Source organism: Porites lutea, chromosome 8 (genome assembly GCF_958299795.1).
Source record: "Porites lutea chromosome 8, jaPorLute2.1, whole genome shotgun sequence".
In the NCBI taxonomy this organism is placed as follows: Eukaryota; Metazoa; Cnidaria; class Anthozoa; order Scleractinia; family Poritidae; genus Porites; species Porites lutea.
The window spans coordinates 17,988,600-18,012,612 of NC_133208.1; the positions used below are offsets into that span (position 1 = coordinate 17,988,600).

The 24,013-nt window shown below is 38.7% G+C and overlaps 1 protein-coding gene across 1 annotated transcript in view; it reads left to right on the top strand.

Annotated features, from left to right (window-relative positions):
- Positions 1–829: 829 nt before the first annotated feature.
- The window catches only part of LOC140945273 (uncharacterized), a 29,109-nt gene continuing 5,925 nt past the window's right edge, over positions 830–24,013 (top strand). The window contains exons 1-6 of the mRNA XM_073394322.1: positions 830–870; positions 2,244–2,298; positions 2,427–2,512; positions 2,602–2,750; positions 3,707–3,827; positions 5,078–5,126. Coding sequence (XP_073250423.1) covers positions 830–870; positions 2,244–2,298; positions 2,427–2,512; positions 2,602–2,750; positions 3,707–3,827; positions 5,078–5,126 — 501 coding nt within the window. The remainder of the gene's footprint in view (positions 871–2,243; positions 2,299–2,426; positions 2,513–2,601; positions 2,751–3,706; positions 3,828–5,077; positions 5,127–24,013) is intronic.

Here is a 24,013-nt window from a genome sequence, read left to right on the forward strand (position 1 = left end):
TGTGACAGACAAGCCACGCAAATGACCTCGTGAACGCTATGCAAGAGAGAAACCTCCGCTCGCAGCGGTACAAATCCTACTGCCATTTCTGGATTTAGAAAACACCAAAACAGTTGCACCATAATTGATGATGGGAATGGAAATGATCTTAAAATTACTAAAATTAAAAATATTATCGTCTGCGTAGCATTTTTCGTTTCGTTTGCATGAGTGAGTCGAGACAATAAGGGTCCTTTATTACGCACACTGTCGTCCTCTCGACTGGAACCAACAAAATCTTCGTTTCAGTTTGTGCACTCGCGGTGGGAGCTGTTTTAAAAATGCACACAGTTATCTGATGAATAAAAGCAACTTAATTTAGACGTTTGTACTAAGACCTGTGAGTTATTACTGAGTTTTTTGTTGTTTTCATATTTCACTGACATTTTTTTCCAACAGTCTGGTCCTCTCTACTCAGATATACAGGGAACAAATTCGATCAGTCCAAGAAGAAAAATCCTGCCCACTTTTGATTTTGCAGTTTCGGTGATGTTTTGCTTCGTTTCATTCAGTTGATCATGAATGCGCATTTTAATTCAACGATAGCACAATGTAAATAAGATTTATTTCAATTCTGGGAGGGACGCTGGAGCTGTAGTTTGATTTTTAACACAGTCTCTATCCTTAACTTTGAAATCTGGTACTCTATAAAATCGTCTGCTGTTGCAGTTGTACGTAAGCAGAGGTGCAGGTTTAACAAGCTTAACTTCAAAACCACCGGGCAATTGAACAGTATTGTAGCTGGCTTCTTGTGAAATCGGCGTGGAAATCCTGCACATTGACCTTCAAAATGTCGGAAGCTTCCGCAGTGAATGGTACTTATAATACGATGTAAGTAAAACAGGTTCTTTGTCATCGAAACGAGTTGTGTAAACTAGAAATCTTTATTCATTTCTACTGAAATTCCCTTCTTCTAGCCTTAATTTCATCCGATTGCTTTGAGTCGTTTTCTCCTCAGTCTCAGTCAGCAACACGTTACTGAGGGAGTAATAAAGGAGACTCGAAGTAATCGGATGAAATTCAGGCTACCCTTCTGCTTGCTTCATTTAAAACAAACGCGTGTGTGCTCACCTAGCTTTATTGAAAGCCAGTAGCAGAATTTTGGATACAAGTGGCGAGATTAGGAGTAACTGAGTCAGTTCATACGATATCCAGACACCGAAAGGAATTGAGGTTACCACTGAGGTATCTGCATATTGGATGAAAAACTTTTTCAAGTGTTGATATAGCGTCTCAGATAATTAAAAACTTTAAAATTAACTCATGTCATGGTGAGATCAACATTTTTTGGTAACAATGCTAAGCTGAAATTTAAACTAAGTTTTATTCTCGGTCGTCTTTTCGTATCACGTGATGTAGGGTAATCCGGATTCCCGAATCAGATAAATTTTTGCTTGTGAAATCTAGAATCCTGGGCCTCGGAATCTGGAATTCAGTTCAAGGAATCTGGGATCGCGCTAACAACCTGAATCCGGAATCCAAGATCCACTGACATGGAATCGGGAATCCACAGCGTGGAATTCAGAATCTAAGACTGTCTTGGATTACCTTGGAAAACTGCCCGCCTACCCCTCCCCTAAGCCAACATTAACACTTACTTCTCTCTTAGGGCAAAACATGTGTTGGCTTAGGGATGGGTAGGTGGGCAGTTTCCCAGAAAGTTATGGGGCGATTTCGTATACTTGGAACTCTAAACAACCGAATGTTTCCAAATACGGCATAAGTGTCTATCGTCTTCTCTTTGCTTTAGAAGCGTGTTTGGTTGACTTGGAGCCGTACTAAAAACTATTTACATCTGTTCGGCCGTCTAAGAGGAACTTTAGCCGTCTCGAAAGTTACGTTTAGGTGGCACTTTCGTCTCATCCGAAACACTGTTAACCGCCCAGATGAGTCCGGTCGAAAGATGGAGGACATGGAGTAGCCTTACTTTCGCTAGAAAATTCTAGGGGACACGTGATGGTTATAAAGAATAAGACGGCGAATTTAAGCCAATCAGAAACGGAGTATTATTTTGCCCCGGAATAATAGTTCTTTTCATGGGACTTTAAAATCACCTGAGAAAAAAGAGGTGTGTAAGTTAATTTACATGTATGCTTTAAATAACAAATTGATTAAATTGAAAATTTGTGCAAACGTTGCTCATTTTATTAATTAAAAACAAAACAGATTCAAACACTGAAAAAAGGTACCTTATCCCTCTCTAGGTGTATACCAGCCATTGATCAAACAAGTTACCAATGGGGATGTTTCGGTCTAGCTGTGAGTAATGGCTCGATATTATTCAAATGCTTTTGGTTTTATTTAACGTCAGCAATAACAGGTTAATTTTATTGTGCCAGAGTAAAGTTTTCAGCATTATCTGAAGGCTCGCTTTGTTTTCTCAACAGCTTGCCATTATTGTGGTTCTGTCATGTCTCAAACGAAGAAACAAATTAAAACTTGAATACTGCCATGGTTATCCCGGGCTCTTGATGTAAGTACTAGCATTTTAACAGTTGTATTCTTTGCACAGTTATTAGATGACATTGTAAAATATTATCTTTTTTTCTTTTTTGTTTTCAGACCAGTGAACTTTCTACACAGTTTTACCTACAGCAACAGGTTTACTATTGCGGCCACCTTTGGAGCCACGGCCAGTTCATGCCTACAACTTTTTCTTTTTTCCTTCACAGGCGGATTCACCTCCTCGGGTGTTTCTGTTTGGTTTAAGGGTGAGAAAGGCTACCATTCATTCAAAATATTTCCAACTTTAAAACATGCTTGTCTCGATCTATGTAGAGTTCCCTTCCTCATAACATTTGCCTTTTTCACGGTAGGCGGTAGTTCGGAGTTTTCGTCTTCGCAGAACTGGTCAAGAGTCATGTAGCAGCTGCCCAGAAGAGAAGTCACGAATAGTGCGTTTCCCTGACCCTAAACAATACTAAAACAACTGGAAGAATGACATGTCAATGTTTCCTGCGACCAATTAGTAGAGACCTTCCGAGCGGCTCCTACAATACCCTTGTCAAACCCTCCGCTGTTTTCTGCGGCTCTGAACTGCCAAAGCAGCTGAGCGACCGCGCCGCCGTCTGTCTCTTTTTCTGTCAATAAGTAAAATGTAGCAAGTCACTTCTATTGATGTTGGCAGACATCTTCCAAATTTGGTCAATGCTAGTTGGTTATGAAGAATAAGCCGGGAGATTAAACTAAAAGCCAATCAGAAAGGGTGAAATAGTTTGAATAAATAATCATAATGATGAAATAACTGTCAACTACAACCTCGGACAGAACGTGTTGAGACGCACCACAAAAATACCATTTTTTTCCAGTCATCCTGGCAAAAAAAATGGATACCGTCACCAAATAAATGCCTGTTTTGCCCCCCTCCCCTTATCCAATATTGCTTAGGATAACACGAGAATTTGACCAAAACAACATTGATAGGGGGTGGGAGGTTGGTTATTTTTTCCTTTTTAGGGGAGATGGTATTATGGCGCAAAAGTTTGAAAATAGGTGAGACCCGTGTCAACAATTTTGCCCGAGGTTGTAGCTTTCAATTGCTTCCGTCAATTCATACTAATTTCATTATCCAGACTCCATTTGACATAATATCGGTTTAATTTTGAATTTATTTAATTCATTCGTAGGGTACGTTCATGTGAAGTTTAATTTTTGCAATTTCTTTCAGTTTTTGTAAAAATATTAAGTGTTCTTTTGTATGGAGTACTGTTCTACCCATTCTTTGCTTGCCTCACAACCGAATACAAGTTGGTTGGATCAACTCTTGGATTTCTTTATGCTGCTATAAGGTTAGACAATGCCTCGTGAAATAACAATAAGGTTGTAAATGAATCCTAACTGATTATCGACTAGTGTCTACTATATGGTCCTTATTACTTGCTGTAGATGGAAGAGTGTTGCGTGTCGACACATGCAATTCGTTTGAACTGCTGTTTGCTGCGTCATCATGATTTTTGTTTGAATTCAAAGTTAAAGATAAAAAATTATATGTTGGGAAAATTTGTCCTCGATTCAACCGATTAATCATCCTAGAGCTGGGAAATAATGGTGGGACGTTGATCAAGCCAATCCAGCTGCTCGATTGGTTCGCTGAGAGTGTGAAAAGTTTCTCAAGGTCAATGGAAAAGGCCTGGACATCAAGCAATGTTTTCGTTCATTTTTAGTCAGTAATTCGGCTATTTTCGTCTTGGCATAGATATGAATAGCCTGCCTTAATCTAACCCCGCCGAGATCCTTGTTGTGGACACTCAACTGACTCAACGAATCACCAGAAGTGCGTTTCCAATTTTTAACAGGCCAATCATGTCGCGTATTCAAATCCTGGTACACAGCTAGGGGACAAAAACAAGGATTTCGGCGCTGGCTCGCAGACGGGCTTAGCCAGAGGTTTAGTTTTTTAGTGTGTGGTGCAGATACATAAACTGTTTTGCCGTTTTCTTGAGTTCTACACTCATGACAATGAAGCTAACGTCATGCAAGTCAGCAGCACGGTGGTGGTAATGATTGTATGTTGGAAAAAAAAAAAATCTTTGATCTCAGAGTTACTGACGTCATCAATAATTTTTTATTATCCGCATCTTCCAAATGACGTTTTGACGAATAGGATGTCGTGCCTCTGGAGACATGTGACGTTCCAAATGGCTCTTATCTTTCTATTTTTGTTACTATTCCATCGATGTCTTGCACAAGTCATGTCACTTATGACGTAATATGTCGTAACAGAAAATACTGAATGTAAGTTATTGATGGTTTTTCGATTTTTAAGTAGATGACGTAAAAGTGAAAAATAAAACAGCAATATCGACTGCGTGTGTAATCCTTTTGTTAAATTACGCAGCCATTCATAGTGATAAAAGCCAAAAACAAGTGAATTAAAACACGCTTGTTTCTGGAGTCGAAGCCTAAGCTAACCGTAGAATCTTCGTTAACTAACCTTTGTTAGATCAGAGTCCTGGATTTCGTTCAAGGAGCTTTTCTATATTACATAATACTCCATGTTATCTTTCCACTTTTAACTTCTATTATTGTGTGTTTTTAGGTTCTCTTTCACTGTTGCGATACATTTCCAATGTGAGAGTTATTACAACGTAAGAAAGTATATTGAGCCTAATACTACTTATCGCTAGTCTTTTTTCAAGTGAAGAACTCGTGCTATTACGCTGGTCCCTTATGTATCATAATGGATGAATGGATGGATGGATTGTGATCGCCCGATCGTCAATACTTGACAAAAACGCCTTTTATTTCATATATATATGAGTGAATGATGACGCGAATCATGTGTTCTGATTGGCTCCTTGGGTGGGCACGATGGCCCCAGATTTTAAAATGCGTCTGCGAGAGTACCACAAACTTGCATGTCGAGAGCGAGTGCGAGAGAGTCGACAACTTCCTCATTTCGAGAACAAATACATGTTGTAACAAAGTTTAAGATATTCATAACATTGAACATGGAAACATTGAAAACATCGGCCTCCAACAACTAATATTATTTTGATCATGATGTGGCTGTTTAATCGCAGCGTCGTGCAATTGCATTTTGACAAGGATCTTCTGAAATGTATTTTTATTGTTCACTTCATTTTAGGGTGAAAGCAGGAATCTGCTTTATATTGAGCTCCTCAGCGCCCTCCCTACCATATTGTGTCTCTTGTTCATCACTCTACGATTTGCTGTTTTGCTCATCCTGCAAGTCAGAAGAAAGTGGTTCTTGGCTATAAATGGCGACCAAGAGGTTATATTAGTTTACGAGTTACTCTTTTGTATGCAAGCAAATTCTCATGCCTATTAGAATCGCTCCTCTTACAGCACTAAATGATCTTGAATTATATAAACTTTCATATTTCATGACCGTCAAGTAAAACTGAAAATTTATTAATCTGGTGTGTTGCAGAGGGCCGTTAAAACCAGTGAGATGTGTTTGGCTGCAGAACCTGTAATAAAACATGTCAAGCAGATACTTACTCCAGGATTAAAAAGGTGCGAATTAATGTGGCCCAAACCAGTACTTTTGTAGGTATACCTTCCGTCTATTGCCTTATTTCATACTGCGCGGGGGCCTGGCACTATCGGATTTTCACGGACTTTTTAAAAAGTCCAGCTTCCAAAATAGGAATTTTTCTCGCTTACCAAGTCAGCCGAGCGAAAAAACATATTTGCCCCGCATGTTTGTGAAGATTTTCCAAGTTTTAGCCGACGAGGGAATGGGTAAATAAAGTAAACTTGTCGAGTTTTCAACTCAAGAGCTTTTCCAAATTCGTGCTTGCGTGATTAGCACGCGAAAAGCAAAACATTTTGACGTCACAACCACGTTTACATACTCTCATGCAAACACGCCTCTTGGCCAATCAGAGCGCGCGTACTGTCTTGGTTATTTTAAAAAATAGTAGTTAAGCTTTTTCCTGTGCACTCGATTCGCATGTAACTTGTGAAGTTGTTCCACTTAACTACCTGTAATCTAAATTAATTTGGTATGATGGCAACACAGTGGTGATTCATTAATTGCACAAATAAAAATGACCCAATGAAAAATGAAGGGATTGGAAAGACTACCTTTTTCATTTTATTGAAAATACAATCAACACATAGTGAAATGAAGGGTAATTTTTCTTGAGGTATAATGCGGTTTACAGAGCTTTTATTTTCACTTGCTGATTCCCTTGTTTATGTTTGGCAATGAACGGATATTTTAATTCCTCGATGTACTTCCTGCATCCGGCCTTGTTCCTTACTGATACTAGATTTTGTATACACGTAAGTTATAAAAATATGGGGACTCAATCGCTGAAATCATATTCAGTCTGCACTATAAAGCTGAACCCTTTCTTGAATTTTCTCACCTGTTTCGTATCTGCCTTTGTTGTTATCCGACTAGGTTTCATAGGTACTTGAGCTTTATAATTTGGGATGGATTTCGCATTTTGGTAGTCGATATTATTTTACGATTCGTAATAACAGGTACACCCACTTCCTTGTCATTCCAAACTATTTCGTCGGATCCAGCGCTGCGGAAAAGCTAAAATCGACGGTTCCTCGATGAAATTTTTTTGTTGAACAATTCAGGAATCCTTCTATAACTTCCAACTGGAGAAAGTCGCGATGAGATCTTTCTTTTCTCGAACTTTTTAATCGAAGTTCTTTATAGAAGTAAAGCAACTGTTCTTTGCTGTAGAAGAATAGCAACTTTCCGGAGTAATTTGGTCCTTAACATCGTTTCAACTGCACGCAGTGACCTTTTCTTTACCTTCTATTTTGGACGCCATTTTGAATCCGGAATTTCAACAACATCTAATTCAAACTAAACCAATTTAGGACAACAATCTGTGGCTGGTACAAGCCTTGAAGAAAGTGAGAAAAAAGTTCACCAATCACAGTGCAAGAAAAACAACAGTCAGCAATCTGAAGAAAGCAAACATTGTACGTTCAAATGTCGTCAATCACAGACCGCAGAAGCGTAAATTCCCTCGACGACTGTGATGAAGCCGACGAAAAGGAGCGACGACTACTCTCTCTTGCCGATCCACACGAAATTATGAAAACCCCAGTGCTAAGGAAAAGCAAATATTACCAGTTTCCGATATCACAACAACTGTGGCTGCTCTTGTCCATCGATGGCAGCGTCGAAAGAAAACTAATTTTCTCCTTCATTTTCGGGTTTTACATCTCCGAAATTTATCCATAAATCCAACTATGAGGAGGTCTCAGGATCAACAATTACTGTCATTGTGTCTTTGGCTGCTCGAAGCGTTGTCCTGACTTCGGAACCGCAGTATAGTTCTTGTAAACGCCGGGCTTTCATTATCGAGGATGATTCTAAAACAAATCTTAACAAGGGCTCATAGAGGTGGTGTATTTCAAGATGTTAAGAATGATGATTTACTTGTTACACATGGACACAAATCTTAATACAAATTGTGAAATAGTTTGAATCCAGTGCAAAATCCAAGTCCAAAGGTCCTTCACTGTAGGAACGTATTACAACCCAAATGAAAATGTCTCAAATTTAGAAGAACTTGATGCTTCTCTATTAGAAATTGGGCAGGGAATCAATAGTCATAACATCATACTCACAAGGGATTTCAACATTTCAAATATTGATCGAGTAATAACTCTATTTCATCTGCCCCTTTCTCCCCTACTCGGAAACTGATAGAATTACTTGAGAAACATAGTCTTCAACAGGTGGTGCGAGAAGCCGTCGACAAAGAAATGTGGAAAACATCTTGCACCTTGTCTTGACCAAAAATGAAACAATTATCCAAAATCTTGCAGTGGTTCCTGGTATTAGTGACCATGATATGGTTACCTTTGACATCTATTGCAACTAAAAAACGAAAAAGTTACCCAAACCGAAAATCGTTATCAGGAAGAAAGCTTAATCATTGACAAGATGAAAGATGATGTGATGTCGTTTTGAGAGTTTTACATATCAAATCTGACAGAAACATAAGTAGACCATAAATGAAATGAACTGGAAAAAGCATTAAATCTACAATGGAGAGAAATATTTCCATCAAGACTTCATTAAGTCGTTGTTATCTCCCTTGGTTTAACAGAGCTCACAGAAGACTATGTAGGAAGAAGCAAAGATTATATAATGCTGCTAAAATATTAGACAAAAACAGTGGACCAAATATAGAACAGTTAAAAAAAATGAGGTAGGAACTAACGAAGGAAAGAAATGAATAGGTGTCGGGCATTTTAACAGTCGAAAGCATACAACCGGGAAATCCAAAGTCTTTTTGGTCTTATGTAAAAATGAAACCCTAGCCAGCCTGGTCAACTCAGTCAACTAGGCTAATGTGAAGAGGCCCTCAGTCTGTCTCGTTTACAAAATGAGATGTAAAAACTTGTTTTTTTCTCGCTTTTCAACAAATGTTGGTCAAATAAATATTGGTACTGACTGAATTCTCCGATTTCAAAATGGTTGTTTGTAATAAAGTGGTAATTGAGCTTCATGTATGTTCCAAATTGCACTCGAATCCTTGTGATTACCCATACATATATTGTTTGTTCGTTTTAAAGGGATGCAGCCGACGCGAAATGGTATATTAAACTGCTGCACTACATTTACAAGCCGAGAGAAGGTTTGTTAAATAAGCGTCATTATCTAAATTGCTATTTATTTATTATGCGGCTGCAGTCCGACTCTTAACCCTCTATACCTTGAAGCCCGTTGTTTTCTCTCAGCGCTTTCCTACGAACCTTTTCAACCGTAGTTAATGTGTAAATGTATTATTATTATTATTATTATTATTATTATTATTATTGGATTGATGGTTTTTTGTATCTTTATTTGTATCAATGGTTAGCACCTTAAGCCATACGTGCAAAGAGACGCAACAAATCCCAACATTGTTAGCCCAACTTGTTGGGAGTTTTTGCGTCTGTTTGCACGTAGCTAAAAATTTGATCGGTTTCAAACTTTGTGCAACAACTCCCAACAACACTCAACAACATTTGTGCACTGAGGGTGTGCAAACGGACGTTGCAAACATGTAACATCCAATGATATTGTGTCCTTTTGCACGGGCCTTATCAACTACTATAATCATATGACTGATTGACTCTTGTAATAATATATAACAAGCGTTTTTACTACTTTATAATTTCTTCTCCCCTTGACAACTATAACTCAGCTGACACATAACATCCTTTTACGGACAGGCCTTGATGTTGCAGTTCCTGCGATGTTACTAAATAAGTCTATTTCAAGTCTATACTTGTACGACAAAGTTATTAGAAATTGAACGGCTCTTCGTTGTGTGTGTGTGTGTGTTTTTTTCTTCTTTGTATTAAAACTTGTATCAAATACTGTCTTGCCTTGCCTAATAATTATAGCCTGCGACCCAGCTCTCAGGCCGGTGCGCTCTTGCGGCGGGGCGGGAAAAGAAAGGAGAGGTTGCAACTACGTCTCTGGAATTTGAATATCTGCATGGCAAAAGTCGATGAGAAATGCTGATTGGCGGATATGACATTAATAATGGCGTCATTACCCTTGGCTTTTTTTTTTGTTTGTTTCTACTTTTCGCTGATTGGCGGAAATCTGACAGCTCATTCGACGGGGAGTCACAGGGGAATTGGAGGTGGAATTCAAATTCCAGATATGTAATTGCAAGCTCTCCTTGCTTTTCCCGCCCTGCCGCCCGAGCGCCATGGAGAGCTTGCTCGCGGACTATGCCTAATAGTATTCTGGATAGTTTTTCAGATTTCAAATTCTCAACCCAGCTAGTTTCAACTGTTGTAGTTGCTGCAATAACTGTCTTTGAGGTACGTTTTGAATTTCTTGCTGCCGCTAGGATTTTGTACGGAGCTTCGTTTAATTTGTAATTGTCATTGTAACTGTAATTTGTTTACCCACCGAGCAGTTGGGAGTTCATGAGAGCTCGTTGAAACGTGTCCATGCGTTCCAGATTGAATTGGAATTTGGAAGGGTTTGTTTTTAAGGAGAAGGGAAAACCGGAGTACCCGGAGAAAAACCTCTCAGACCAAAGGAGAAAACCAACAACAAACTCAAATCACATATGGCGTCAACGCCAGAATTTGAGCCCGGCTACACTGGCGGGAGGCGAGTGCTCTAACCACTGCGCCACTCTTGCTCGTATTCGATTTTCTTGAGCCTAGTATCCCAGCGTCCTGGAAATAGTGTGACCGTTCAATGGGATGAAACACTAAGGCAGTTAAAACTACGTCTTGCTTTGAATTCAATTTTCGTATCTTTTCGTTTCTCTATCTTATTTATTTCTTTTGTTGGGGGGGAAGGGGGTGAGGGGGGGCTCTTTGGGAAAGGCACGTGACTCACCAATGCAATATGACATAAGACACTTTGTGGACAGTTTTGGCAGTAGCAGTCCAACACAACGCACTTAATATGTTGCCAATCCAGGCTGCCAAGCCACACATGCACATAGGATTTGGAGTTGCCATCAGAATAAAAAATAATGAACAGCTTAAGAAAGTAACAGTTGTTTTCATCGTACTTTTTTTTTTTTACAGATGTTTGTATTTGATCTTTATTTTGTCGACGTTGTGAAAAAGGGATCTGCAGATCTGCCTTTCGTAAAGGATCTTTTTTTTGACCTATTTGGTAAGTAAGTTACCTTCAATAAATACACTGAAGGTCGTGACAAATTAAATGTATTGCAATCGTCAGAAGGTTTCAGACGAACGACGTTTATTTCTTGAAAGCTCGTTCACGATTCTTCCCAATAATCTAGCGCCGCCTTAGTCCCGGCGAAGCTATTAATGAGCCGTATTTCACGAATCTTTCGTGATTTATTATCATGCAAAGTTAGCTTTATTAAAAATGTGGTCCTCTCCACATGTGTCTATTTTTCTGAAATCATTTTCCTTGTTCATATGCAGATATCAAGCCATTTCTGTTTGAAAACGAATAATTTTTTTTCCGTATTGCTGGTTTGTAGCTGAAGTCACTGCGACCATGTTGGTGGACAATAGCTGATGCGTTTCCCTCTCCTGGGAACTAAACTTTGTTCTTTTTCGTGTAGATTCCACTAAAAATTTGTATTGTTTGTCGTACAACATGGCCGCCTTGTCACGTGATTTCAACCCAGTGGAAGTGCCCTCTAATCACCGTACAATTCTCCCTCTTCCCCAAGATGACTGCAAGCATGACATCTTGGCCTATTCCAGGCCCTCTGAGGTCTTGTTCATAGACCTGTGTTGATAATCCTTGTTTTCACAAACCTCCGCGCTTAGAGCGAAAGACTGTATTAACTACGGACAGTTCGTAGGACATAAAAATTAAACTGTAAGCAGTTGAGCTTTTTGGAATTTTCCTTGTCCCCATCCACCTGTATAAAAAGAGAAAGTTTTGTTTCATCGTGGTACGAGGCACCCAAGTTTCTGTAGGTAAGTAAGACCTGATACTGAGGCTAAGATATATCAAAAATAGCGAAAGACGCCAATTTTTAACTAATGACGTCGTAATGTCTCATACGTGGCACTTATTTACTGACAATCTGTCAATTTGATGAAGTATAAAACTGTCCAGTTTCATCGCAAAAATTGTAGACACTAGATTTTTTAGTTCTATAGGATAAATCATTTTATTCTGCTCGTTAACCATGTAGATATTTTCATGTCATCGTTTTCTAAAATCGTATTCTTCCATCTTTCCACGCGATGTTGGGTAATTCAAACTTTCAATATAGGAGAGCATTTAAAAAGTTGCGTTTTTATAGCCGTTTTTTCTGATACGGGTGGACGAAAGGCTATTCCGGAGAGAAAATTATTTGTTTTCAAACAACGTGTGAATGAAAATAATTGGATTGAGTGGCGCAGCACCAGAAAGTATTCTGGACTGATTTAGGCGTTATCCATAAGTGTGACACTGATTTAAACTATACTCGAAGCTCTCCTTTCGACCACTCTCGTAAGCGACCAGCTCTAGTTACGACCACCCTTGTAAAACCCCGTTTGAACTGTGACTTATACTTAGTGATGAAAAGCAACTGTAAGCGACCGCGACCACTTTTGGGATTACCCAACTGGACTTTTCCTTTGTGTTTTAAGCTCTTCTAAGCGACCACTAACTGTGAGTTTACTGAACGGCTTCGAAATCTTCTGGTGTAGATCAACTCATTCTGGCATTAATATTTAGATTTTGGCCTAAAAGACTGGATGTAAAGTTTAGCCATGTCTATATCAGATGTATAGACACTCATTTAACTTTGATTACTTTTGTTTTGCCTTTATGAATTATTAATGAGTTGTTGAAGCTCCTCAGCCGATAAGCGACCACCGTCCATTGTTTTACCTTTCGGTCTCTTTCGAAAGAATGATCTCTCGAGAGCTCATTCTCGTAAGCGACCAGCTCTAGTTACGACTCCTCTTTTGAATTTCCGATGTGGTCGCTAATGAGAGCTTCGACTGTATAGGGCTTTAAATTTAATTTCTGATACTATTCGTTTTCACATTTTTGAGTGGGGCAGGGCTTGGTCTCTGAGCGCGATCTCTTTATTAGACCCCCGGGATGGGGCTTATTTTAATTGGAGATGGAGCTTATTGGAGAGAGCGAGCTTGTTTAAAACTGGCGAGGCTGCCCTCAGTAATTCACTTTATTTCAAAAGCGCCTATGACAAAACAAACTCAATCTTGTCATGAGTGAAGAATTTTAAAATCCAGTTTGTGTAATCTGCAGATAATCATTAAGTACAGTTGTCTTCAATTGACTGTTTAGTGCAAAATCAAATCTTTGCAATAAGGTGATTTTTAAAGAGAAGGGTAAGAGTTTAACGTAATTACATTGCTAAAGCATCAACAAATGATCTACCAAACACGACTAACAAGGTCTGGAAGGTCTGGTCTGGAAGGGGGATCCTGATCCCGCATTCCCGCTCATTTTTTAAAGACAATCCTGCATCTTGAACTTCTAGTGTCATCTCTATTCCAAAAAGAACGTTTTCTTTTCTTAATACCGCATCCCGTGCCAAGAATTTAGTCAATTCCGCTTCCTGAAAGTGGTCAAATCCCGTATCGAGTTCAAAAAATGTTGCGTTTTTCGGAGTCCCTCACTGTATTTCAATCAATTCCCGGATCCCGAAAATACCCTTCGAGACCCTGGGCCAACGGTTGCCAGGATCGCATATACTTGATCTGTACGGTAATCGCTTTGCCTTATTTATACTAGGGATCATGTTCTACAGCTTTATAGAGGTCAAAGAAGGTTTGCCCAAGGAGTGTTTCCTTCGCCTGCTAAACTAGTGGTGAGTCCTTCAATTAGCTTAAGAACCCATGACTGTAAATATCAAGAATCGCTGGCCATGCAAAAAAAATCGAAAATTCTGATAATTTGTCAGAAAAAACCCCTTTGGGGAACTATCGTCGAAAAAAATATTTTTAACTTTCAAGAATCTACAGCTTTCGAGAAAATGAGAAAAAACGAAAATAGCGGGTTTTACCTTATTAATTATGCAAAAAATTAGAGTAAAAATGATCTACTTCTATCCATGGTATGTTTTAAACCATAAACATGATTTTGAATTTTTTTTTTACGGTTTTTTAAAACTACCATCAAACGCACTTTTTAAAATGGGTAAAAAATGATCGACTTCATAGGCCAAAAAAATCCACCTTGGTATATGTAATACCTAGCCAAAATGTATACTAGGACAAAGTTCAGCTCTTATATTAACAGAATACGAAATAAAAACTCTGGGTACTCCGGATTCGCCTTTACAAAATAAAAAGTTTCGTGACCACCAGTCCTTGAATTTTAGGGAAAGTCCTTGAAAATTCCTTTAATTTCTGTGGAAGACCTTGAAAAGTCCTTGAATTTTCTTCAACTCTGAATGTAGTAGCCTGAAAAGCGTTCTTGTTCTATGTAATAATTAACTATCAATTTAAGACAAGTGTGCTGAAAAATGTAGGTAAGTTGGTGGAGCAAACAGTTCAAGCCTATAAAGCCCTCTTGTACAATCTGTAAAATTACATTCCTGGTAGGTGGTAAATGTTGTTCTTGAAAAGACCTTCAAAAGCCCTTTAAAAATGTTTGTATGAACCCCGTGCCATTCATGAAGCTGCATAACACTTTTTATATATATTACACAAATTAATTAGTTTGTCGGACCGTCGTTTTCGGATGAAATGAACCTACAATTGTAGTTGTATGGCCTGACTCTCCACGAGTCTTCCAAAGCGCATGTCTAAGAAACACGCAAATAAAACCAATCAGAAATCATAAACTTTCTCTGACTGACTTCCTTTAGGGGTGCTCAGAATTGTTTTTTTTTTTGTTGTTGTTTGTTTGTTTGTTTGATTTGTTTGTTTGTTTGTTTTTAATTTCAGTTAGGGAGTCTTCGATTCTCGGGATATCAAGTTGCCTATACAATTTATGGTAGGAGTTCTAATATATCACTTTCGTAAGCTTAGTAGCATCTAGTATTTTTTTTTCTTAGTATGGAGGAAATCTGCTCTAATCCATTGTCCCGTTCATTTCCTTACTGCCATCTGAAATGTTTAAGTTCAAAGTAAAAGAAAAAACTGATTGCTTATGGTGGAACTGCTGAACGTTTCATTTACAAGAGTGGAACGTGGACTAAAAGTAGCCCATATTTTTTAAAACTATGCTTGCAGAGAAAATTTCCTCTCGACACGCATTTTTAAAGCGGGAGTCGCTGAAATCCTTTAACCCTTTAAAACCTAAGAACAAAATTTGAATTATCATTTGTTGCACCTATTCATTTCTTACACAAGCAGTGGGAAGAATATGATAAAACATCAAGCAAATTCCGTCTTGTGTGATCATGTCCATAATTCTCATGACCACTACTCTGTTTTACAAAGTATTGGTTTTACAAGGAGAAATTTGATGCTGATCACTCTTAGTGCTTAAAGGGTTAATGTTATGAACATTTAACGATAAGATAAGAGTGCTTTAAGCAGGCTTTATCTTTCTAAGTATGGTGATCGACGTACGGTACGTCAAGCAAAGGTCATGTTAAAATTCTTCTCAAGTGATTGACCACTTGTCTTACAACTCTAAATACCAAAATAATAATAACAAAAAAAATAGAACAGAAAACTGGCAAGTCCGTCGTTAGCCAGCGAAAAGGAATGACACCTGCTCATTAAAGACATTTTCTGTGGGTTCGGGGATGGTGGTAAAGAACTGGGCTAGTCAAAGTCAAAGGCTATTTCTTACTTGAACCTTAAACATGTAGTCACTTTATCTGAACTGAAACCACATTTATACAACTTACTACACGTGATTTTGATTTAGTTTGCAATGAATAATTATGCTGTTTGGCTGTAACTATCATACTAAAGTAAAAGCTGACATTTACAAGTTTCACCGGTTCTTTTTCTTGTTAAGCCTTCACAAAGCTCTTCTTAAACAATGGCTGTGTAAATGACTGGAGGGTCTCCGCTTAACCCAGCCTTTAAACCCTATTATTATTCATTCAAAGTATTTCCCCAATTCTGATTGGCTAAAAGCACACACATAATTCATCACTGAACCAGCTATTGATGACCAAATTTGGAAGAATTTTGCGTTTAATGAACCGATGACGTCAAAAGTGCAGCTTTTTAGCGGGTTAATGCACAGTTAATCGAGAAGACCTGGGGACGAGGTTGAGTTGTTTTGGTCGTGAGAACAAAAATGGCGGACATTTCACTCGTTTCAAGAGTAAGAACTAGGCAAAATAATAGCTAAAAACATGACAAGAACAGCAAGAAGACGACTCGAAGGGCGACGTCTCCTATTTGGAGAATATTTGCGGAGCTGAACAACCCTACCCGTGCACTATCGAAGATGAACTTAATATCGATGGATCGATGGAGGTAAGTATATTTTAGCCATGTTTTTAAACTAGCAATTATTCCGACTGATAACACCCTCCTCGGTCTCCATAATTCTCCATAGGATACTCAGCCTCATTCATTAATTGTTAAGAGGCTGTCTCAGTAAAAACCGCCCACTCAATTTCGCGTGAAAAATAATTTTGCCTCAAACTCTGGCGAGTGAAAGGCTTTATCGAGACTATAACTAAAATAGGTTTGCTTTGATTCACAATAATTTTCTGGCCGCGCTGGGGGGCGCCGAGTATTTTGTCCCGCCACAGCCATTTTGCACGTCTCGAAAACTGAAAATTTGGCATTTTTTGCGGCGCTGTAAAATGTTTGATTTGCAACATCTACCAATGAATTTTATACCTATTTATAGGTAAACATCTCTAGTCTTTCCTGAAAGTAATAGTTATCCGCTAAATTTAGCTGGAAAGACGAAATCAAGCAAAATATGACCCCAACTAATTGCCTTGGAGCGAAAGGGCAAAAATGACTCTGTTTTAAAAGCTTATTTCTGACTTTTGGGACATAGTTGGAAGCTCTAGACTAAATAGACGCAAAGATAGACCACCTGTTATTAATAATATACAAAACCCCATGTACGTTTTCAGTATTTTAAAAGTTATGACCGTTTGTATCAACGCGTATGCGAGCTAATACGATATTTTCAGATTTAGCATAACGGATCTATCTCAAGCAGATTTTGTCAAAAGTATGGCTTAGCTGATTCATTACTGGCACTGACTCACAAATTGAGACATATTCCAATCCCTGAGATGCCGGACTCCATAAAATTCCAGTAAGATGTGCTTTAGAAACTGCTGGTATGCGGCGATTTTTGAATCCCAAGCTAACAGATCAAACCAGGTGAAACTATGTCACGTTTCGAGCTAAATAGCTCGGTAAAACAACCGTTCAGAGGTGAAAGTTTGCTCGAGAATCAGAAAATTAACTGGAGGGTCTCATTTTGGATCAGGAAACTGAGATTTCAGAGCTACAACCTCGAATAAACCTTCTATTCAACCGGCTCTGCAAGGTCAAATGCAGGTTGACACGTAAACCGGAAATGTTGAAACGCGGAAATACGGAAAACCGGAAATCCAGAAATCCGGAAATCCGGATCATCCGGAAATCGGCAAATCTGAAATCAATCAGGAGCCGAAGGCAATCCCAAAAATTAGAGACAGCTGCATTCGTTTAGGGCTTCTTTTCGACGTTGATACAAGTTAAAGATAAAACCTTCCAAACGGGCGTAGCTGTTTGATTTTCACTTAACTGAAACGCAGTTCCACGATCGATTGCGTTTGGCAAATAGGCTACAAACATTCTATGTGCGCTAACATATCACACTTGAGACTAATACTTTACAGAAGTTTGTCATATATCGAAACTGAGTGTGTCGAGGTCTAGGAAACCAAGCCAGCTCGGTTGTCTGGGCTCATTAGTATAGAGGGTCCTTTAAAATCGCTTGTTAAGGGGGCATTCTGGTTGGTTTTTTTCGGGGAAAATGATGGTGATTTGGGAAAGAAATAAATAAGAGTAGAAAAGGTATGCACATAAAGCAGTTAGTCCGCTAATGGGATCAGAGGCACTCCTTGTTGGAGTCTCTGCTATTAATTTGTCTTCCGTTATTCACTTCATATTTTAATTTCTAACAACCCCCAAATCTAATATTTTCCAACTTTTCCAACATTTTTAACATCCTCCCTAATTTTTATACATTAAAAAGATTCGAAGAATCATCCAGAAATTCTCAAAAAATTATTGAACCAAGGACTCCATCTTAATTGAGTTATTTTTTGATTCACGGATAACTTGGACAGCGGATAACGCGAGGAGAGCAGAGGAAAGTCATTTGGATTATAGGGTATGGTTGCAAGAAACTCCCATGATTTAATCTAGAGTAGCTTTAAGAAAGGAATTAATTATGTATGCGTGTTTAGACCTTAAGACCAATATTTACACCGAATGGTGACACTAGTGGCAAGTCCTAAGGGCGACCCTTTTCGTAGACCAAAAATCCGATACAACTTTGTTTTAGGATTAGCTACAAAACACCATTAAATGGTCGAAAAAATAATCCTACCGTTTGTCGATAATTTTGGGTTTTCTGACCCAAAACGAAATCTGCTTAGCTGATGTTTTGATTCTCGGACAAGTCTCATCTCCGGACATTTCTCTTATTTTCTTTCTTACCCAGCTATTTATCTCTAAACGTGACATACCGTAAAATTCCGAAAATAAGCCCCGGGTCTTATATTTTTCAAAGGCCCTTTTTGAGGGGCTTATTTTTGGACGGGCTTATATTCGGAGGGGCTTATGTACGGAGGGAAATTTGCGTTTCAAAATCGATTGGGCTAGCATATAGTTGGAAGGAAATTAACCGTTTTTGCTTTGCTTTACTTTGTATTTGAGGGCAATTTTCCAAGTACGAGCCCCCGGGGGGCTTATTTTCTGAGGGGCGATTTCACGGAGGGTTTTTTGTGTTACGAGTTTAGGGGAGCTTATACATGGAGGGGCTTATTTTCGGAATTTTACGGTAGTTTCAGCATGGGATTCAAATATGGCAGCATACCAGTAGTTTCAAAAGCGCATTTACTAGAATTTTGAATGAAATATTGGTCAATTTTTTAGTCAGTGCCAGTAATGAATTAGGTAAAGTTTGGTAGGAGACGGAGGAGGAAAATCTAGTTCCTGTTGTAAAATAGTCAAAGGGACGGGAGACGATTCAGGAAGAGGATCAGTATACTGTGAAGAAGGCTTTCTCCCATTCACTCAAGCCTTCCCTAACCCCCTATAAGTAATGATCGGTTTCTTAAAAACTTATTCACCGGCCGGGACTATTTATCCGCTCTTAACAAGCGACTTTCAAGGGCCTCTATACTAATAAGCCCAGACAAACGAGCTGGCTCGGTTTCCTAGACGTCGACACATTCAGTTTCGATATATAGCCAACTTCTGTAAAGTATTAGTCACAAGTGTGATATGTTAGCGCACATAGAATGTTTGTAACCGGTTAATGATATTTACTGTTTCTTATGGAGCCTATTTGCCAAACGCAATCGATCGTGGAACTGCGTTTCAGTTCAGTGAAAATCAAACAGCTACGCCCGTTTGGAAGGTTTTATCTTTTACGTGTCTCAACGTCGAAAAGAAGCCCTAAACGAATACAGCTGTCTCTAATTTTTGGGATTGCCTTCGGCTCCTGATTGATTTCAGATTTGCCGATTTCCGGATGATCCGGATTTCCGGATTTCTGGTTTTCCGTATTTCCGCGTTTCAACATTTCCGGTTTACGTATCAACCTGCATTTGACCTTGCAGAGCCGGTTGAATAGAAGGTTTATTCGAGGTTGTAGCTCTGAAATCTCAGTTTCCTGATCCAAAATGAGACCTTCCAGTGAATTTTCTGATTCTCGAGCAAACTTTCACCTCTGAACGGTTGTTTTACCGAGCTATTTAGCTCGAAACGTGACATAGTTTCACCTGGTTTGATCTGTTAGCTTGGGATTCAAAAATCGCCGCATACCAGCAGTTTCTAAAGCACATCTTACTGGAATTTTATGGAGTCCGGCATCTCAGGGATTGGAATATGTCTCAATTTGTGAGTCAGTGCCAGTAATGAATCAGGTAAGCCGTACTTTTGACAAAATCTGCTTGAGATAGATCCGTTATGCTAAATCTGAAAATATCGTATTAGCTCGCATACGCGTTGATACAAACGGTCATAACTTTTAAAATACTGAAAACGTACATGGGGTTTTGTATATTATTAATAACAGGTGGTCTATCTTTGCGTCTATTTAGTCTAGAGCTTTCATCTACGTCCCAAAAGTCAGAAATAAGCTTTTAAAACAGAGTCATTTTTGCCCTTTCGCTCCAAGGCAATTAGTTGGGGTCATATTTTGCTTGATTTCGTCTTTCCAGCTAAATTTAGCGGATAACTATTACTTTCAGAAAAAACTAGAGATGTTTACCTATAAATAGGTATAAAATTCATTGGTAGATGTTGCAAATCAAACATTTTACAGCGCCGCAAAAAATGCCAAATTTTCAGTTTTCAAGACGTGTAAAATGGCCGTGGCGGGACAAAATACTCGGCGCCCCCCAGCGCGGCCAGAAAATTATTGTGAATCAAAGCAAACCTATTTTAGTTATAGTCTCGATAAAGCCTTTCACTCGCCAGAGTTTGAGGCAAAATTATTTTTCACGCGAAATTGAGTGGACGGTTTTTACTGAGACAGCCTCTTAAATATTGAAATAAGTTCAAATTCTCCCTATACAGTTCCTATACAAGCACTGCGGAGAACTCAAGTATGTTAAAGCCCTCGGGCTAATTTACATAAAATCTTATAATGATCATAACTTTGCGAAAATTTATCAGAACCTTCCAAAATTTGGCAACCTTGGAAAAATCGGTAACCTTAATTTTTCCGTAACGTAAGAAATCAGATATCTCTGTCACGTAACCACTTACGGCAGAGTCCAGGAAAGAAAAGAAAACTAAAAATGGGGTGGCGAGATGCCACACAGTACAAATACAGTATTTTTGTTATTGTATCATCATTTCGCGCTTGAATCTGGCCTGCATGGTTGACTTTTTTTTATATAATTAGTAATTTAGCAAAATAGGTCACGTTACAATTTTCACCTGTTGATATCTTTTTAAGAAATTAAAAATTCTCTCCGTTCCGGCCACGGAAAAAATTCGCACGGTAAAACAAACATTTACACATGGTTCAAAATTCGTTGTAATCAAACATTCCTAGCCCATTTTGAATTTCTTTTTGATTATCATTATGACGTCACGTTTCACGTGACTACATCAGTTTAACCCTAATTAATTCAACGCCTTGAAAGAGACTTTCTCGAAAGTTTTTGCAACTTTTAGAATTAAAATGCATGGCCGTAGAAGAAAAACAGCTTTATCTTCGCGGGGAGTCGAAACCAAAACTTGAGCCATCATGCCTTAAAGGAGCAGTGTCACGAAATTTAGCCAAATTACAAAATTACAAAATGCCCGTAAAATTAAGAGAAACATAAAAATAACCGCTTAAAACTTCAAAGGAAGGTTAAAATAACGTGACAAAAAACAGATGCCACAGATGGGCAAAACTGAAGAAGATTGAAACGGATTGAGATTAGGAGGGGTGATGAATGGTCCATTAAAATTTTTAACTGCTCGCAAAATTTTACCTTCGCTCGATTTGCTCGCAAAATTTAAACGAGTGCTCGCTTGCTCGTGCTCCCAAAATTTTTGCAGTTGCTCGCAAGCTCGCTTTCTTGTCAGTATTGCTCGAAATTTTGTAAATCCTTCTTCGGATTAAGGTAAATGTAATTCTGTATGGTGTGTTGTCGTCGTTTCGCTGTTCTTGAAGATTCATTTGATCACTCAGCATTTTCTAACAATTCACGTTTATTCACCATTCACGCGTCGAAATCGGGCTCGCCTCTTGTCACTTCTACATTACGAGCATTAACAGAATGATTCGCTGAAAAAGGAATAAAGGCCAAATATCCTGATGAGAAATTCGATAAAGGATGAAAAACTCTTGGAAAAAACTACTTACACTAGCGTGAATTGTCTCCCGGTCTTCGGTTTCTATATCTCAGTTCTTCTCTTCATGTCAACTGCTAGCTCAAAACTGAATCTTAGACATATAATGGGTAATAGAGGGTCTCAATGGGGTGGTGGCTTTTACGGTTATCGGCTAAATTAAGTTTTGGCTTTTTTACGGCTATCGCTTAATTTTTTTCAGCAAAGCAAACTTTCCTCAATAATGAGGTGTCCGTATTAAGCATTAAGCGGGTGTCCGTATAGCGGGGTTTCACTGTACTTTTAAGGTATTCCACCGCTAATACATTGTATTATTTGACCATAGAAAAGTCGACAGTTAATTTAAAAAAAGTCTTCGTGAAAAAGCAAAACCAGAGGGGACGCGTTGCTATCGACAATCGATTTAATTTATAACATGGTGCTTAATTCCTATAAATATGGCTATCAAGTTCAGTTTAAATGCACGCGATAAATGACAACGATAAATAATAAATTAGCTAATCTAGCCATATATGGTTGTTATATATGGTTGTTCTTCTTGTGACCTTTGCTTTCTAATCCTTACGAAAACGTGCGTGATGAAGTGAAGCGAAAATGTGACGCCATTAACGCGACTGTAATTGGTTAGATCTCGATAAGGTGTCACTCAAACTAGCTTCAAAGAACTTGGTGCGCTCTAAATTAAAACCCCGTTTTAAAATACTTTCTGTTTTATTTTAAAGAAAAGGATTTCCATATGGATTGTTGCAAGCTGGCTCAAAATCACATTCACTACTTTGTATAGAAGATGTGTATGGTTTCAAGTCAGATTAGAAAGTGCCCACATCGCCTTTGACTTGCCATTTTCCACCACTATCCCGGAACCCATAAAAGTACTTTAATGAGCGTTGCGTGACGGGAGGCTGCGAAGAAGACTTGACATCCACAGGACTGATCGCTAGGATCAGCTTAATAAAGGGTTGAGAGGGTTATCCCGTTGAATACATGCAGTTTCGTTTTCCATTATGGAAAATGTCTCTGACTTACAGTCGCGAGTGTTACTTAAATATGGGGTCTTCTAATGGTTACGTTCCTTTTAGCCAAACATTTCTCAGATTTAGACAATCCAGATTGTTTAGATTTTGCTGCTAGCCAGAACAAAAATATGAAATAAGATTGATCCATACAGTAGCTGCCTGCTGCTCTGACCTTCTCTCAATATCAACGTATCGTTTTCAAGCGTAGGAAGGAGAAGTAGCTCTTTAAATAGTGGCAGCTTATAATGGGACTCGTCAACTTGAAATTATCTGGAATTTGATTCAAACAAATTTTTTTAGAAGACAATGTACATGTGGAACTTGAGTTTAATATAGTTCAATCCTTTAGCGGCATAGAACAACGGAGAAGTATCAGTAACTTTTGCTTGACACGCTGTGTTTATCGATGAACGAGCACGTTATTGCGATCGAAAAACAGTTTCGTCAAATGGAACAAAAATCTGAATCCAGATGGGATACCAATCTGAACTATCCAAGTGCGGAGGTGGACCGTTCAGATTGCAATTTAAGATTGGTTTGGTCCTTAGTGAACGAAAAATCAAATTTTGGATCGCAGAATCCGGACTTAGGTTGGTCAAAAGGAACGCAACATATGACAGGTTTCACTGTGCGTGATTTCTGTTTTTTTTTTTTCAGGATTTATTTCGATGGGAATTCTTCTATGGCTTGTTCTTTTTGGCCCTGTATTTGCTTTTAAGCATTTGAAACGTTTCCTTCCCGAAGCATGGGAATGGTGTGTAGAAAAAGTGGAATCAGTGATGTAAGTAAAATTTGTCGCTTGCTCGCTTTAGCAGAGCGAGACTCTAAAAATGCAACCGTTTTTTTTTTTTTTGTCGGTCCGTCGCGAAAAGGGGGGCATGCTCCCAGGCGTTCCTAACGGAGACCGTGGAAACTGGGGATAAGATTCGTGACGACTTTCATTGTATGCAAATGAGCCTTGTGATGAGCATGCGGTTTATCTTCGGCGAAAATGACTGAAATGACGCATGTAAGTTAAAAGCGTTTCCGCTGTTTGGCAATGACGAAATTTTCCCCAAATCGAGACCCTTGATTTTCGTGTAATTATGCAC